The sequence below is a fragment of the Marmota flaviventris genome, chromosome 12 (assembly GCF_047511675.1).
Source record: "Marmota flaviventris isolate mMarFla1 chromosome 12, mMarFla1.hap1, whole genome shotgun sequence".
Classification (NCBI taxonomy): domain Eukaryota; kingdom Metazoa; phylum Chordata; class Mammalia; order Rodentia; family Sciuridae; genus Marmota; species Marmota flaviventris.
Window position 1 is genome coordinate 105,407,143 of NC_092509.1, and position 18,614 is coordinate 105,425,756.

Sequence of the window (18,614 nt, forward strand, 5' to 3'; positions counted from 1 at the left end):
ACACAAAATACAATCCAAATTCTAAGTCTCAGAATCATCCAGGAAGCTCAAGGAGAATTAATGGAATTACTGAGTCCTCTGAGAACAGAGGAGAAAAGAGAATAAATTAATAAATATACATATGCACACTGGTGTCAATTTGTCAGGGGCTCTTCCCTTTCTTTGGTTAGAAATGATTCACTTTCCATTTGCTTGGGGACCCCAATCCTCAGGCTGGCTCTCCCTCCCTCCTTCAGGGGTGCCCCTTTGCCATGGAGATGAGAATGTCTGGGCCCAGGCACAGAAGCAGGGGTGGTTAACATCTCCATCTCCAATTGAAGGGCGTGGGGGGCAGGACAAGGGACTTCCAGGAAAAGGGAAGATCAAGTGGGAACCCTTGGCGCCTGGGAGGGGACAGCGCAGCCCAGGAGGCGCAATCTGGGCTGTGCCTGTGTCTGCACTTGTTCTTTTTTTCCTTTCCTCTCCCCCATGGAGGGGTGGGGGAGGGATCCCCAAGAGGGAGGTTGTCCCAGGGACACTCAGCCACATCCTCAGAGCTTGGGAGACAGTGGAACGGAGGCCCCTCTCACTGGCCTGTTTCTTGGGGGAATTTTGAATTGTGTAGAAGGCGGTTAACAGTCACCAGCTCCAGCTACTCAAGTCTCTCCCCATTAGCCCTCCCACCCCTGCCCAGGTCAGAGCCCTGCGGAGATCCTGACAGCACCAACAGAGCAGCTCAGAGTCCCCCTGTTTCCCTCCCCTGGCCCCTGCAGTCCTGGGGCCTCTCCAGGGGAGGTCAGTCTGTGGCCTGTTCAGTGACCCTGGGGAGCCTGAGGAAAGCCCTGCAGCTCCCAGCACCCACCCAGGGACAGGGACATAGGAAACACCCTGGCAGAATGCAGGATGATTGTTAGGGTGAGTGGATTTACCCCTGGTTGAAACATCTGTGCACTAATTACCTTCCTCGCCCAACTCTTCACCCCTTTCTCCCTTCCTTCCTCTGGTACTGAATTTCTCCTGGAAGCTTTCTCAGTACAAATTTCCAATAATCATGTTGCCCTTTGGCCTTGGAGGGAACTTGCTTTTGAGTCAGGTTCCCAAGAGAGGTGCAGCTGAGGGTGCAGGGCTCCCTGCAGGCAGAGCCAGGCCTGCTGGGCTTGCGCCCGCCCCTCTGTCCACTTACTACCTGTTGCTGTTGTTGCTGCAGAAAGAACAGGGCTGGACACAGAATGAGGACTCAAAGGGTTAGAGACCAAAGTTGCCAGTCTAGGACACATGTTTGTAAATGAAATAGGAACAGATCACAATTGGGTTATCTCTATTTATATCTCTAAATTAAAGAAAGAGAAGAGATTAATTGTGTACTTAGTTATGAAAAATCCAAAAAGCAAATGGATTATCTAGGATTTTTTAAAATATTTTTTTAGTTGTAGATGGACACAATATCTTTATTTTATTTATTTATTTTTTATGTGGTGCTGAGGATCAAACCCAGTGCTTCACACATGCAAGGCAAGCATTCTACGACTAAGCTACAACCTTAGCCCCTATCTAGGACTTTTTATAACCAATTTCTACTTACAAAATACTTATTAGGCCCTTCACTAATATGTCAGACAAATTTTCTCTTGAGGTTTGGCTACAATGCATGTTTGACCATGCTTTAAAAAAAAAAAAAAACAGAGGATGTATTCCTAATTTATTAAAAAAAAAAACCTATATAGACTGTGTATGACCTCATATACCAAGACAGACTGTGTACGACCCCAGCATTGCATCCTCCCCTAAAATCTGAGTCAACGTTGAGTGATTATCTTCTACAGGTGAGAAACAAAGTCATATCTAGCAATGACAAGTGGGACGCCAAGTTGGAATGACTTCAGTATCTGGAACAGACAGAGTAGGAAGGTGGCTTTCAATCCTGGCTAACGTAGGCTTTCTGACAGAGGTTGGATCAAACTAGTGAAGGTTTTTTCCTTGCTTTAATCAGTGTATTCACTGAAATTTTTCTTGTTTTTTCTAGTTTGGTCCAGAACTGGTATCTTTGTGAACACAGAAAGCTGAAGAACACACAAGGCAAGAGGAAAAGGAGGCCTTTCCCACCCTGCCCCCATGTCGGCTGAGAGGCCTTTGGAGACCTCTGTTTGAGGAAGATGGATTCATAGAAGTTAACTTGACTTGAAATCTAAACCCCAGGAACATGGGAGCAGAAATAACCCACTTGCTGTCACTGTCACTTAAATTAGATAAGATGCCAGATGGGAACGGATGTGGCTGTATCCACCCAAAAGAAGTGCCACTCGGAAGAGCAGGAACGTAGGACTCTATGTACATCCCTCTCAGTGGCATTTGAACACAGATGTTGAAAATTCTGTAGGAAAAAAAATACTGTAGAAAGAGTCATGACAAAAAGTGGAAAATGTTGAAAACAATCATGAAGGATATAAAATTTGCCTCAAAGTTTCCAGCTCAAAGGGGTCACTGTTAACATTTTGCCCCAGTTTTTATTCTTTTCAGTTCACATTTTAAGATATTTTTAAATAAAATTTGTGTCAACTAAATGTAGTTTGAAATCTTTATTTTTCTACAGACCTAACTATGAAGATACAAATGTATTTCCCATGTTTCAGTTTGTGAAAACAAGGTGCTGTTTCAAATATTTGAGTGGAAGGTATTACTCTAAGTAACGTAGCTGTAGCCAGTGTGCAGAACCTGAGGAGTAATGCTGCCTTTTGATGACTCCCCTGGGAGACAGTGCACAATAAAATGTGTTAAGTTGGTGACTGAACAAGAAAGAGAAAGTGACTGTTCATGTATTATGGACAGCTACGGTTGAAAAAATTGAGGATGGAGAACCACAGACGACCGAAATCCTTAGGTAATTTGTGTTTATGAAACTGATTGGTGCCACAATTACATGAGTACCACAACGATAAATAAAGTCTTATTAAAAACATTTTAAAGACCTAGACGTTATGCTATTAGAATTAAAAGCCAGGCGTCTGTGTCCTGTTAGTAAAAGTGTATGTAAAACACAAAGGCAGAACGAGGGAGAATTAACTTCGAGGGGCAGCACTTCTGAGATCATTGTAATTTTTAGCATTGTGGATATTCCCGGAAAATTTCTGGATGTCATTGGGAATTTCCTCCTGGCTGGATTTGGACAGTCTCCTGTTGCTTACAGGATGTGAGCCCTGCTATAAAGGGCCCAGCAGAGGCGAAGCTCAACAGGACTTGGCTTGGCTGATTTCACATCACAAGTGCCAGAGGATCAGGAGACAGAAGCATCCCAACACACCTGAGCAGTGTGAGCCAAGGAGCACCGCGCAGAACTGTAAGTGCAGACTCCTTTGCAAGAGCAGCCTTGGGCCATGAAACAGATTCATCAGAATGAACTGATGTGTAAACAGCCTCTGGTAAGAGATCTGTGCAAGCTTTAATTGTAGTGTGGTTAAAGCCTGTCTTTTCTCTTTCACCTAAATGAGGACGATCTTAAAATTTATTCATTCATTCCAGTAGCATCTCTCAAATAAACTGTGGCACTGGAATCCTTTATCTCAAATCTGATGCTGGTGCCTAAACACCAGGCTCGAATGACTTGAGTAATTGGCTGCCTAACATTTCCTTCTGTAATTAATTTTTCTCTCCAGGAAAGTACTTCAAGTCCAATCCATCGGTGAGAAGAAGTCCTGAGGCCATGATTGCTTCACAGATTCTCTCCACTCTCACTTTTGGTAAGTCAGATTCTCTCCACTCTCACTTTTGGTACCACTGGACCAGGGTTTCTCATCTCCTCCCTACTGACATTGTAGACCAGGATATTCTTCCTCGTGTGGGGCTGTCCTGTGCAGAGGGTGTGTAGCAGCATCCCTGGCCTCTTCCTGCCTGGCACTAGGGAAATTCACTTCTTAGTGTCATATTTCCATATGTGTAAAACGTTGATCAAAAATGGCCTATGTAGGCACTGTGACAATTCAGTGTTATAGTAGTTTAGGTACATGTGGGGACATCTCGACAAACTTGAAGAAGGCAACAATCTGACTGCACTGTGTGATTTTATATTCCAAATATAAAATTCCAAAATATGTTATTTTCAGTTGAGAAGTGCCTCACACCGCACCTGGTGGCTCATACTAAGGGCTCAATACTGCAGAGTCACCAGCAGAATAACAAATTTGTTACGAAGGTGGGGACAACAAAGCCCTGGGGGTGGTTGGCCACAGAAATGATGCACAGGAAACTCTGGTTTCTTTAATATTTATTTCCTCTTCTTACTTTTGAAAAAGTGAAAAATTTTGTCACCCCAAATCCAGAGACTGGCATAAATAAGACAATAAAGACCCAGAGAGCTAGAGTTAAGCCCAGCAGGACTAAACGCTGCCTTTCTCTCTTGTTCCACCCCTAGTGCTCCTCATTAAAGACAGCGCGGGCTGGACTTACAATGTGTCCAGGAGAAGGATGACTTATGATGAGGCCAGTGCTTACTGTCAGCAAAGGTACACACACCTGGTCGCAATTCAAAACAAAGAGGAGATCGAGTACCTGAACGCCACTTTGAGCTATTCTCCAAGTTATTACTGGATTGGCATCAGAAAAGTCAACGGTGTGTGGATCTGGGTGGGGACCCAGAAGCCCCTGACTGAAGAAGCCAAGAACTGGGCTCCAGGAGAACCCAATAATAAGCAGAAAAACGAGGACTGCGTGGAGATCTACATCAAGAGACCAGAAGGTTCCGGCATGTGGAATGACGAAAGATGCAGTAAAAGGAAGCTCGCGCTGTGCTATACAGGTAGGGAGCCACAGGCAGCCACATCCTGACGACTCACAGTGGCAGCCACTGGTCTCCACCGTGGCCTCTTTGCTCTGAAAAATGTGATTTGAAAACCAGGTGTTCCTGCCAAGGCCCACTTTTACTACTTTGCACAGATGTAGGCAAGAACGTGTGCACATGTGTAGTGTGAGCACACATGGGGAGGCCACACCCCTACAGAATGCCACATAGACACACTGGGGCAGCTCAGGTGCTGGTTTGCTTGTGTCAGGGGAAGTGTCTCGTGGCGTGTGCTGAGGGAGTCTCTGTGCATGGTGTAGTTGCAGCCCCTCCTGACACCTCCAACATTAACATCAAGTATGGGAGACGAACCTGGAGCTCAGGTTTGGCATTTTGTGAGGCACATTAAAATCTCGGGCACCCCATAACTTAGGTGACGTCATTACATGCGGCTGATCCTAAATTGTGACGAATTTCCCACAAGCACCATAGACCTGTCCTCACGGCTGTGTTTCCTGCAGCTGCCTGCACCCAAGCCTCCTGTAGCGGCCACGGGGAGTGTATAGAGACCATCAACAACTACACCTGCAGGTGCCACCCCGGCTTCAGTGGACTCGAGTGTGAGCACGGTAAGTGTGTCGTCACCTTCTCTTCACTTGAGACAAGGCACCATCCCCTGCCCCAGGTGGGCTGGAGTCGGGCCTGCACGTCCTCCTTTCCCTGGACCCAGTCATAGCCCGTCTTCCCATCCCCCAACCCCCGTCCGTCCGAGGTGAAACCTGGCAGAACTGACTTGGGTCCCTTTTCCAGCTGTGACCTGTAAAGCACAGAAAGACCCTGAGCACGGGAGGCTGGTTTGCACTTCACCCTTTGGGACCTTCAGCTACAATTCCTCCTGCTCCGTCAGCTGTGACAGTGGCTACCTGCCAAGCAGCGTGGAGACCACCCAGTGTACGTCCTCTGGGGAATGGAGTGCTCCTCTTCCCACCTGCAGAGGTAAATCTCCCCCAGAATGCACAGGGCGTCCCCAGCTCACCCTCCCTGCCTCAGTTTCCCATAACCTCATCCAAACCCCCAGGGAAAGTTCTATCTGTGGTCATCTTTAGTAAATCTTGTTCTCTCAGTCAATATATGTGGTCGGTTTGGTAACTGCTCCATTTTAGAGAGCCCAGATATGAAGAAACATCTTTGTTTCTACTTGGCTTTAAGACAGAAGCTATTGGGGAGCCCGGGGGGGGTGCTGCCTGGAGACCCCTGCAGCCACGCAGCACACGGGGCTCCACAGGGCTCACTCTTGCCTTCCAGCTGTGCAGTGCAATGCTCTCCCTGTGCCCCTGAATGGCTCCGTGAAGTGCTCTCCTTCCCCTACTGGAGAGTTCACCTACAGGTCCTCTTGCACCTTCCACTGTGACGATGGCTTTGACTTACATGGATCAGCTCAACTGGAGTGCACATCTCAGGGGCAGTGGACACACGAGGTCCCCTCCTGCCAAGGTAGGGTGAGTTCAGACTTGAGGGTGCAGGTCACGTGCCTCATAAGATTGTGAGCCTCAGTGGTCTCAGGGGGCTTGATTCTAATTTCCCACATGCTGAGTTCTATGTAGTGTTTATAAGTTAGGCTTGTTGGTGACTTGGGCCACTTTACAAGTTTGCAGCAGATGTTTCCTAACCCCCCCCCCCCCATGTGCCTGTCATTTGCAGTGGTACAGTGTTCAAGCCTGGCAGCTCCAGGAAAGGTCAACATGAGCTGCAGTGGGGAGCCTGTGTCTGGCACTGTGTGTGAGTTTGCATGTCCTGAGGGCTGGATGCTCAATGGCTCTGCAGCTCTGACATGTGGTGCCACAGGACACTGGTCTGGGACGCTGCCTACCTGTGAAGGTAATGCATTGGTTGATGCTGGTTGTCTGGGTGACCAGAGAGAAGCGAGGGAGCTGTCTTACTAAAGCAATTAAAGATGCACTGGGCCCATATCAGAGTGGTTAAGCATCTGCACATATTTAAGCTTATGGAGATAGGAAGAAAACGGTAGATGTGGCATGTGGACGGAATGGGCAGAATTCTAACAGTGGCAAAGAAGACCTGGAGGGGAAAGGAAGAGGGTGAAACAGAAAGTGTGTGTTGGGGGGCAGGGGGTGGCTGAGCAAGTACAGCACAGTGTCCAGCAGGGCAGGGTGAGGGGTGTGAAAGAGCTGGCAGGGTAGAGTTCTGCCTGGCATAGCTGGGGCAGCCAAGGGGAGCTGGACAGGTCTAAAGGGCAGGTTAGCCACCTCTGCCTCATGACTTGAACCAGATGGGGCTTCTGCTCCTGGGAACGAGGTAATAGAAAAGGAGAAGTGGATGGACAGAAAGACTTTCAAGCCAGCTCCTCATGCCCATCCTCCCCTCTGTTGCCGCAGCTCCCCCTGAGTCCAGCACTCCCTTGGCAGCTGGACTTTCTGCTGCAGGATTCTCCCTCCTGTCATTGACGTCATTCCTCCTCTGGCTTCTGAAATACTTTCGGAAGAAAGGTGAGGGAGTTTATGAATATACTCCAAAAATATTTTTGACATATTAGTTTTTTGTCATTGATGACTCATGGTTTCTCTTACAGACTTATACAGTAGTAATAACAAACAGTAATAACTCCTTTATTATTAAGCAAAATCATAGGAAAGAGTTCATAAGGCAATCCAAAGTTGGAAGTGTTTTAGGAAAATTAGTGCTAGTATGCTAGCATTGCTGAACTCCAGGGGTTGCTATTTGCACTGGGTTGACTCTGGAGTTTTGTTGATTTGTGCTCCCAGGGAAATGGATGAAATCTTTTCTTAAAAGACTATTTGGAATAGAGTCTTAAATTTGGAGATACCTCCTAAGGAATACACAAACACATCTATCCAAGCTCATGATTTGTTTGGCCTACAGAATATTTTAAAAAATTTAAACAAAGTTTAGATATTTAAGAAATAAAAATTTTCATGCTAAAAATAATCCTGATTTGGGGCTTGTCCTGAAATGCTGAACCTGTGACTAGTGGCTGCTGTCAGAAAGCTGCTGTGTCCTTTGATGACTGTGCACTGTACATTTACCTTAGTAACCTGGTTGTGTTCCTGCTCTGATTGTTACAGAGTGCAGGGGCACTGAGTTTGCAAACCCTGATGTTTGGGTCATATCCTGTCTGTATTGGCAATGTCCTTAAAAGCCATTTGGTCTAAAGGAATGGTTTTCTTTCTCTTTCAGCAAGGAAATTTGTTCCTGCCAGGTAAGTTGCATTCTTGTACAAAGCATTCTGTGAACATTGTGAACATTTTCCTCTCTTCATGTGGAAACAGTGGCTTATTACTGTTCTCACCTGTCCCACAGCAGCTGCCAAAGCCTTGAATCCCATGGAAACTACCAGATACCTTCGGATTTCATCTAAGCTCAAAGGAGTCTGGTAAGACTTACAAGTGGCATGTCATGAGGGAGCACCTCCCTAGGCGTTCGGCTCATCCTTGGGCCCCTTCCAGCCTGCCATTGTCCTCAGGACCTCTCCATCTCCATGGCACTTACTGGAAAGTTGTTTTGTTTCTTTGCAGGAGAGGGAAGAAACAGAGATCTGGCTTTCTTGAGCCATTTCCTTTATGAAAGATAATAATGATGGTGATAACTGACCCTTATGTGGCACTTACTGTGCCCTAGGAACTGTTCTAAGCTAGGAACTCCATGAGATAGGATTATTATTCTATTTCTCCTGACTTAGATGGAGCAGAGGAGGCAGAGAGAAGCGAAGTGACTTGCCTGAAGTCTCAAAGCTCCTAAGTGGTGTAGCAGGATTCAAGCACAGGCAGTCTGGTTCTAGAATCTGTGTTCTTAAACATCTGCTCTGCTTTGTGAGGATTTGGAAGGGTCAAGTAAAGTCCCTTGAAATACTTAAAAAATATTATATGATTTTTGTGCAACTTTAGGTTTATGGAAAAATTGAAAAATCTTAGAGTTACCAGCATCTTGAACTAGCATGATTCATTTGATGCAATTGATGGATCAGTATAGATGCATTATTATTAGTTAAAGTCCCCAGGTTACTTTAGTGTTCACTTGTTGTGCTTTCTGCAGGGTTTAACAGATATGTAATCACCTGTAGCCACCATTACTGTGCCGTAAAGAATAGTTTCCCTGTTCTAACTGAACAGCACTTGATGTTGCTATTTGGGTGGCCCCAGGCAGAATGCACAGTAGTCTGGGCTAGAATGTGCATTTTGTTGTCACTTACAGTATGCATTATGCTAAAGTTTTCTGGTGACATGCACGTTTGCTTGCGCTTGCAGGAACACTGGTGCATCCCGGGAACTAGACTGAACCACTGAAGACAGCAGAGGTGTCCTGCCCCCTGGCCTTCCTGGCCCATTGTCCTATGCCTTGACAGCTGGGACCATGACTTCAGTGGATTAAGTTCAGAGCCAAGTGCAGTCTTCCACCAAAAGACACAAAAGAGAAGAAAGTCTTCTGTTTCCTATTCTCAAGATAAAGAAAGTGCCAGCTGCTAAGGGGAGAGGATCTTCTTCAAAGCAAGCTAAAGAGACTAAGGCTCTGGACTCTCAGAATTCTTTTCTTCACTCTCCCTCTGTGGCTCTGAATCTCAGCGGAGGAACACTGTTTCCTGGCTCTGTTTCTCTCTAGCCCCTCACAGTGTTGCAACTGCTAGTTACAGACGCTCAGAGGGGAACATAATAATTATCAGTAGCTTACAGGGAACCAATTGGCCAGATATTTTTCTTCTAACTTAAGAAAATATGTATAGTTTTTAATGCCCAGAGATGACTACTCAGGAGGTTATTCGTGGTGCAAGGTGCAAATCCTATTTAATGCTCAGTTCAAGGATCACCAAATAGTCTTAATCATGTTCACTCATGTGCTTTTAAAGTGCTTTTAAAGTGTTCTTAAAGGTTGTGCTCTTTCTACTTGCCTTGAATACAGCATGATCTTCCATAATTAACTCAGTACAAAAGTTAAAGGTACTTGAAAATTTTGTAAATGTTATTGACTATGATATGGTAAAGTTATTGATCCACCTTCTTATTTATTAACAAATTTCAATGTTATAACTGCAGTAGATTTATTTCAAATAATAACATGCGTGAATCAGGGTGACATTCTGAGAATTTTACTACAGGTTTTTTAAAACATGGTACTATCACCAGAGTAAAGCTGAATAGAGAGTTTTTATATTGTTACCATATTCTTTTCACCAATTTTTGCTTTTTTATGATAAAAAACTTCTATGAGGCCTAATATCTGATATGATAAAAGCATCAGTGCAAACAAATGAAGGTACAATTTTGAGACTTTCTTTGTTTAAAAAAAATGTAGACAAATTGATGTGCTTTGCCTTCCTACAAAGGTGTTTGTCAGATATTATCACATAATTATTTTGTATTACATAAGGTTTCAATACATAAGAACTCATCATGTGAAGGACCAATCAGTGGATTTTCAAAGAGCGAATGTCTAATGATTATTTCTTAGTTGTTTTATTCTGTATGTTAGATGTCCTGGAAGAGGGGGAAGCTTGTATGTGTGAGCATTATGTTTCTAAGGAGAGTTTAAAATTCCTAAGGAACTTCCAGGTATCACTGACAATGAGACATTCCTGGTCAGTAAGTGCCAAAGCTGTCCACATCAAAGCTTTCCCACATTTCTTTTAACTTAGCATGTTGAAGAGGAACATTTCAAGTAAGTGCTGCCTGAATGTTGTCAGGGCAGAGCCAGCAGTAAACAGGGAGGTGTGATAAAGATGAGAAAGCAGTGGTTCTTAAGGGGCAGAAGGACTCAGGGAAGGGGGACTATCGTGATCAGATTACATATGGAAAGAGTTATTATTTTCTCTGAAATTGCTCAAATGTTGTAAATATTTATATATTCTGCATTAGAAATAACTATGACACATAAATGTGGTCTGTCTTTGTGTTTTGTATCATGTTTTAAATTATGATTTAAAATATTTAACAGTTTTAAAATATGTATTTATTTTATCGTTTGTCAGCTTTATTATACTGGACATGGCACTACAAAGTTTGACAATAAATATGTGCATTTATTGTATGTGTATTATTTATCTCTGATATAGGCTCTTTCTTAAAAATTTTTATTGCATTTAGATAAAACATTTTTTTACAATGTCTTTATTTTACACTTATGTGGTGCTGAGGATTGAACTCAGTGCCTCATGCATGCTAGGTAAGCACTCTACCACTGAGCCACAACCCAGCCCCTAGATAAAACTTATACACAAGAAAATATGCCTTTTTAAATTTTGCAAGATCAAGCAACCATCAGCAGTATTTAACTCCAGAAAATTCTATCACCCCAAAAAGAAACCTGTCCCCATTAGCAGTTGCTCCCCATTCTTCTCTTCCTCCTGTCCCCGGCAACTACTAACCTAGTTTTGCACCTATGGCTTTGCCTATTCTGGGAATTTCACACTAGCAGACTCACAGGTGACTGTGTGTGTCTGGCTTCTTACATCTGGTGATGTCCCCAGGTCCCCCTGCTGCATCACGCATCGGCACCTCCTCTGTGTCCTGGTGGAGTCATGTTCCATTGCAAGCACACAGCACACTTTGCTTCTCCACTCATCAACCCATGGGCTTTGGGTCGTTTTTCTTTTTCAAGCTGCTGTGAATAATTCAGTTGTGAACATTCAAGTTCAAGTTTTAGGCTGACGAATGTCTTCAGTTCTCTTGGATATATGCCTAGAAGTTGAACTGTAGGGTCATATGGTGATGATGTTTCATTGTTGAGGACCACCAAACCCTTTTCCAAAGGGCCTACATCATGTTATAATCCCACTAGCAATGCCCAAGGATTCAAATTTCTCCTCTCCCTGTTTAATACTTGCTATTGTCTATCTTCTTGACAATTAGGTATCTTGGTTCTTTGACTGGTCAATTCTTTTTCACTTTTGAGATGTCTGCTTAAATGTCTGCGATGGGTAGCTCTCTGTATCAACTTGACTGGGGTATGGGATACCCAGACAGCTGATGAAGCATTATTTATGTGAGAGTCTGTCAGGGTGTTTTTACAGAGATTGACATTACAATTGGTGGATTGAGAAAGCAGATTGCCTTCCCCAGTGTGGGTGGTCTCATCCAATTTGTTGAACAAGAAGTTTGAGAACATGGAGGAAATGTGAGCTGGGAGATCCATCTTCTCTTACCCATGGACATTGGCCCTTCTTGTTCCTGAGTCCTGGAGCTGGGATTGAATTATGTCATCAGGTTTCCTTGCAGATAGCAGATCATGGGAGTTCTCAGCCTCCATAATCTCATGAATTAATTCCTACAATAAATTTGTGTACACATGCACATGTGTGTGCGTGCATATGTATGCACGCACACACACACACACACACACACACACAGGTTGTGATTATCTGGAGAGCTCTCACTAAAACATATCCTTTATGACAACAGACACAAAAGCTCTCAAGAAAATATTACTGAACTGAATTCAACAACACATCAAATGATCATTCACCACCATCAAGTGGGTTTCATCCCAGGGATCTAAGAATGACTCAACATAAGCAATTAATAAACATTATACATCCCATCAACAGAAGAAGGATAAAAATCACATGATCTTCACAAAGGATGCAGAAAAGCATTTAATGAAATTCAACATCCTTTCAAGACAAAAGTCCTGAACACATAATGTATGGGAAGATAATAACTAAACAAAATAAAGGATATTTATGACAAGCCCACAGCCAACATCATACTAATGGGGAAAAGCTGAAAGAATTTTCTCTAAGATCAGAAATAAGAGAATGTGTCCACTCAAACCATTCTTATTCAATACAATACTAGAAATTATAGCCAAAATAATTAGGAGATACAAAGAAATAAAGGGAGAATGAAGGGAGTAAGTCACTTCCTTGTTTGCAGATGATAAGGGTCTAAATGGAGAAAATCCTAAAGATTCCACCAAACGACTGTTAGAACTGATAAATGAATTAGGAAAGTAGCAGGATATAAAGTCAACATAGAAAAGTCAGCAGCCTTTCCATACATCAGCAATGCATTTGCTGAGAAAGAAAACAGGAAAGAATTCCATTCATACAATAGCTGCAAAAATCTAAGAGAACACTGAGAAAGAAACTTAACCAGGTGAAAGACCACCATAATGAAGATTACAAAACAATGACAAAATAATAGAAGAAGACATCCCAGAAAATAGGAAAGGCATCCATCCATGTTCAGGGATTGAAGGAATTAATATTGTTAAAACGTCCATGCTACCAAAAATTATTTATAGATTCAATGTAATCCCCATCAAAATATTATTAATATTCTTTCAGAACTAGTTAAAAATACTCCTAATATTCATTTCAAGTACAAAAAACCATGAATAGCAAAAAGTTATCTAGTAAAAAGAACAAAGCTGCAGGCATCACATCTGTTTTTTTATTTCTTAATTTTTTATTAGTTGCTCATGAAAATACAATGATCTTGATATATCATACATTTGAATCAAATGGGGTATAATTTCTCATTTTTCCAAGTGTACAGGTTGCAGAATCACATTGGTTATATGGCATTAAAGACAAACTCCAGAGCCATGGTAACCAGGACAACTCCTAAATCTCAAGAAGTAAAATTAAGAATCAATAAAACTAAAAAGCTTCTTCACAGCAAAGGAAACAATCAAGAACTCAAGGAGAGGGCCTACAGAATAGGAGAAAATTTGTGCCACTTGCACCTCAGATAGAGCACTAATCTCCAAGATATACAAAGAACTAAAAAAACTTAACACCAAAGAAACAAACAACCCAATAAATTAGTAAAGGAACTGAACAGACACTTTACAGAAGAAGAAATATGATCAGTCAACAAATATATGAAAAAGTGTTCAACATCTCTAGCAATTAGAGAAATTCAAATTAAAACCACAATGAGATTTTATCTCACTCCAGTCCAAATGACAATTGTCAAGAATACAAGTAACAATAAATGTTGGTGAGGATGTGGGAAAAAATGTACACTCTTACATTGCTGGTAGAACTGCAAATTGGTGCAACTACTTTGGAAAGCAGTAAGATGATTCCTCAGAAAACTTGGAATGGAACCATCATTTGACCCAGCTATCCCACTCCTTGGCATATACCCAACAGATTTTAAATCAGCATACTATAGTGATGTGGCCACATCAACATTTGTAGCAGCTCAATTCACAATAGCTAAGCTATGGAACAAACCTAGCTGCCTTTCAACAAATGAATGGATAAAGAAAATGTGGTACATAAATACAATGGAATATTACTCAGCTATAAAGAAAAATGAAATTATGACATCTGCTGGTAAATGGATGGAATTGGAGACTATCATGCTAAGTGAAATAAGCCAATCCCCCAAAACCAAAGGCCAAATGTTCTCCCTGATATGTGGTTTCTAACACACAATAAACTGAGAGGGAGAGGGAAGAATAGAAATTAACTGGATTAGAGAAAGGGGAATGAAAGGAAGGAAGGGGGAATGGGAATAGAAACGACAGTAGAATGAATCCGATATAACTTTCCTAAGTTCTTATATGAATACACAATCAGTGTAACTCCACATCATGTACATCCACAAAAATGGGAAGCTGTACATTATGTATGTATGATATACCAAAATACATTCCACTGTCATGTATAACTAAAAGAAACAAAAAAATTGGAAAAAAGAGAGAGGAACAAATACCAAAGCAACAGAATAGAGATCCGAGAAATATACCTACTCATCTAAATCCCATTGTTTCTTGATAAAGAGGCCAAAATACACACAATGGAGCAAGAACAAACTCTTCAAGAAAGAGAGCTGGGTGAACTGAATATCCACAAGCAAAAGATTGAAAATTAACCTGTAACTCTCACCTGCACAAAAATAAACTAAATGGATAAAAGATTTCAATATAATTATAAAAACTTAAACTATTAAAAATAGGGGAAACACTTCAAGAAATTGGTACAGGCAATGATTTTCTGCCCCCCAAAAGCCCATAAAACAAAAGCAAAAAGCAACAAATGAGATTACATCAAACTACAAAACAAAAAAACTAAAAATATGAGTCCCACTGTGAAGTAAAAAGGAGTGGGGGTGAGTTAACAGCTGGGGGTCAATGGGGTAGGAATAAAGGCATCACAGTGAGATATTGAGCAACAAGCCAGCAGGAACAGGGGACAGAAGTGGTGGGAGGACGTGCTGAAGTCTCCTGAGGTGTCAAGGTGGAGGCTGTGCTCAGGGAGGAGTGGCTGACCTTGACTTAGAGAGTGAGGATCCTGCTGTGGGACAGGTGTTCAGTGCATGGTGCAGTCACAAATGGCTGTGGGAGGTGCTTCCAGGGACAGGAGGACCAGGAGCCAGGTGCCAAAGCCACCAGTGCATGAGGAGTTGGGGTCACCACCATGAGGACAGTGACAAGATGGCGCATCCTGGTGCGGTGAGCTTCAGAGATCCTGGGTTATTTGATTGCTGCTTCCTTTTCTTTCCAGTGTGGTGGGGAACAGAGATGTGTAAAAGGGCCCCATCAGAAAGCAGGAGGCCCATCCTGCAGCGTGTGGAGGAAATGTCACTGTCCTGAGAGATCTGCAGGGGAGACATGACCCCAGGAGGCAGCGGTTGCTATGGAGGAGGGCAGAGGAGGTTTGGGAGAACTGCAGCATACGGGTGAGCTTGCCCACTGTGAAGCAGGAGTCCCAGGGGCAGCAGGGGAGCATCTGGGAAGGACCTCGAGGCTGTGTGGAGACAGGGGTGTGGTGAACCGTCCAGGAGGTGGCTTGGCCCCAGGGGCAGGGAGAGCAGCTCTGAGCCATGAGGAGGTGTTTGGATAGGGCTGTGGAGGGGAGGCATCTGTGGAGGGGTCCCACGGTGGCCTGGAGGGCAACCTGAGGGACTGCAGTGGGAGCTCCTTGCTGGGCGAGGAGCGAGCGAGCCAAGGCCCTCTGAGGGGCAGGCTGGGAAAGCCGGGGCGAGGTTCTTCTGTGGTCCCAGGATGCTGCTCTCAGTGGCCCCCAGAGGCTCTCCCCTCCACCCTCAGGTGGGCACTGGCCTTCCAGCAGTGGCTCCTCCCTCAGGGAGTGGTGGGTTGTCAGGCCACCAGCCCCACCTGGTGGCACAGCCCAGTAAGCCCCTTCTCCTGCCGCCCTTCAAGTGGCTGCTGACAGGTGCCTGTGACTCTGCTGCCCCAGCTCCTCTCTTTAAGCTCAGTGCACACTTGGCTCCTTTTCCACCTTGCGCTGAAGTTCGTGTGGTGAAACGCAGCCGTGATGAGGGGGACAGTCCAGCACCTCCACAGCACTGTGCCACCAGCCCCTGTCCTAGTTCCAAAGCACTTCCATGAAAAGCCCTGTCACCTGCTCCCTCAGCACCGTGGGCCTGCAGGCCACCTCCTGCTCTGCGGCTCCTCCTGGTCTGGGTGTCCCCCAGAATGGACTCGTCCAGCGTGCGGCCTCCCTGCCGGGCTTCTCTCACTTAGCATGGTTTCAGCTCTGGTTCCTGTTACACCAGTGCCAGGACTGCATTCCTGGAGAGGCAGAATAACATCCCATGGCGTCACGTACACGCTCTAACTCTACCCCACGTCTCTCACTGTGTTCTCAGGAAAAATGTGTTTGACAAACACAAGATCAATCCACATGATTCAAATGAACACATGAAAAATAACTTTGCTGAGATTCAAAAGCCACAGCTCTGGATGGACTCAGTGAGGGGCTAGGTTGATGTGGTCCAAGTAGCTAGAAGTCTAACTCGATATACAGAGAGAATTTAAAATGTACAGAAAAGTAAATCAACTGCTTATGTGTTTGACAATGTTCACTAAATAATCACCTCCCTCTCCAAGACCCCCTTCCCAGGCCTGAACTCATGGAAAGCTCCTGATGCAACTCGGGGCCCGAACAAACCTGTCTGGCTGCCAGAGACACAAACTGGCCTTCAGAAGAGAACTCTGCGTTTGTCTGATTCAAAAGAATAGAAATGTGCATCAAACAAACAGAATAACAAAGAATAAAAGACTAAGAACAAACAACAACAACAACAAAAAGAAGGTAAAATCTTTGCTAAAGAAAAAGAACATATGTATTTTATGACCAAAAAAAAAATGTTTTTTAAGTTGTCCACTCATGTTTTTGTTTGCTGATATTTACTGAGTATCAGACCTGGAAATACTGAGGACTGATGTTACGGCTTAGATATAAGGTGTCCCCCAAAAGCTCATCTGTGAGACAATTCCGGAATTTTTAGAAGAGAAGTGATTTTATCATGAGAGGGTAATCTAACCAGGGGATTAACCCCGCTGTACAGAGTAACTGGGCTGTAGCTATATACAGGCAGGGGTGGCTGGAGGAATCATGACACTGGTGGCATGCCCTTGAGCAGAGCCCACCCCACCTTCCTGGTTTCCCTGTCCTAGATGTTTTCCTCTGACACATCCTTCCACCGTGATGTCCTACCTCACCTGGGGCCCAGAGCCATGGAGTCAGCTGACCATCGACTGATCTCTGAAACCATGAGCCAAAATAAACTTTCCGTCTCTATGTTGTTCTTGTCAGGTTCTTTAGTCACAGTGACAAAAAATGCTGAACCAAACACCTGATATCCTGAGAACCCTTACCACTGCAATACTTAAAAGCACTGGATGAATTATAATCAACTGTTGGAAATCTCAGACAAAAAGGACGAGGGAGCGGATCACGCAGGACCTCAAAGGGCAAAGCAAGGACTCAAGATTTTGCTCTGAGTGGGACAGGAAGCCCCTGGAGGGCTTTGAGCACAAGAGGACAAGGCTTCTCATCTTCTGCCCCTTCACTCTCGTCTACCCTGCCCCCATCCACCCTCTCCCCTCTACGCTCTGCCCACATGGCTGACCCCGTGCATTGTGACATTTCATCACTGTGGGTTGGTTTGCAGTAGGCTTGGCTAAGAGGTTCCTGGAAGAAACCAGGGAGTGAGAGGAGGGAGGCAAAGGGATTTCTTACCACTCTCCCTGGTTTGGAGGTACCAGCCTGCTTCCTCTACTACCACTCCTGAGGACTAGCTTTTCCTCCAGGGTTGCAGGGCTTATTAGTTCCAATAACACTATTTTTTCTGCTTGAATCTTCAGTGCCAAGGGTACGAAAAACTTCCACCATTAGTGAAGTGTTGGCTAGTGATGACAGGGAAAGCCAGGAGAAAAGTTCATGATGAACTGGTAACTGGTGTGGTGTAGGCCTGACTGGCTCAAGCAGCTGGAGGAGAGGACTTGGGGACTCAAGCCAGGCATTTCGATGGTGGAGTGCGAGCACTGACATTTCACAGGACTCCTCGACTCCACATTGTCCCCACTTTCACATGTCCTCAAAGTCTTGTTGGAAGCTCAGCTTAGTGGTCAAGGGCATCAGGTTCAGAACTGATGGCCCAGTTCCAAACTCTAACTGTGTCTCTCACCAGATATATTCTGAGGCAACTTTTTTACTCTCTTTGATACTCTTTAAAATGGGAAATACTAAAGTTTCTCACAGAATACTATGTTTATGCAAATTTAGTAAGGTAATTAATATGGAGTACTGATCTCTATAGCCCATCATCATTATCTGTCTTAAAACACAAATCTGATGTCAGTGACTCTTCTTTTTAATTGTCTTTCACCATATGAGTTCTAACTCCATATGCAGTCTTATTTCCTTCACATTTTATACATCAGAAATATAAAGACACTCTTGGGACCCCAAACCTCCCTAGGACAAAAGTGATTCATTTCAGGGGGTGCCATTCACAAGCTCGTCCACTAGGCGGCGAGCAAGGAAAGGAGGAGAAGGAACTGGATTTTATCAAGTGGATCAGGCAGCTCTACTGAAGTATGACCCACACCTTAAATTGTCTGAAATAGAATT

General features: G+C 44.0%; 1 protein-coding gene across 1 annotated transcript; it reads left to right on the forward strand.

Annotated features, from left to right (window-relative positions):
• Nucleotides 1-3,676: 3,676 nt before the first annotated feature.
• On the forward strand, nucleotides 3,677-8,163 carry LOC139707803 (E-selectin-like). The gene is made up of 9 exons (XM_071619684.1): nucleotides 3,677-3,713; nucleotides 4,385-4,768; nucleotides 5,272-5,379; nucleotides 5,561-5,746; nucleotides 6,056-6,244; nucleotides 6,452-6,628; nucleotides 7,147-7,257; nucleotides 7,967-7,988; nucleotides 8,090-8,163. The coding sequence occupies exons 1-9, from the start codon at nucleotides 3,677-3,679 to the stop codon at nucleotides 8,145-8,147; spliced, it is 1,272 nt and encodes a 423-aa protein (XP_071475785.1). The 3' UTR covers nucleotides 8,148-8,163.
• The last annotated feature ends 10,451 nt before the right edge of the window (nucleotides 8,164-18,614 follow it).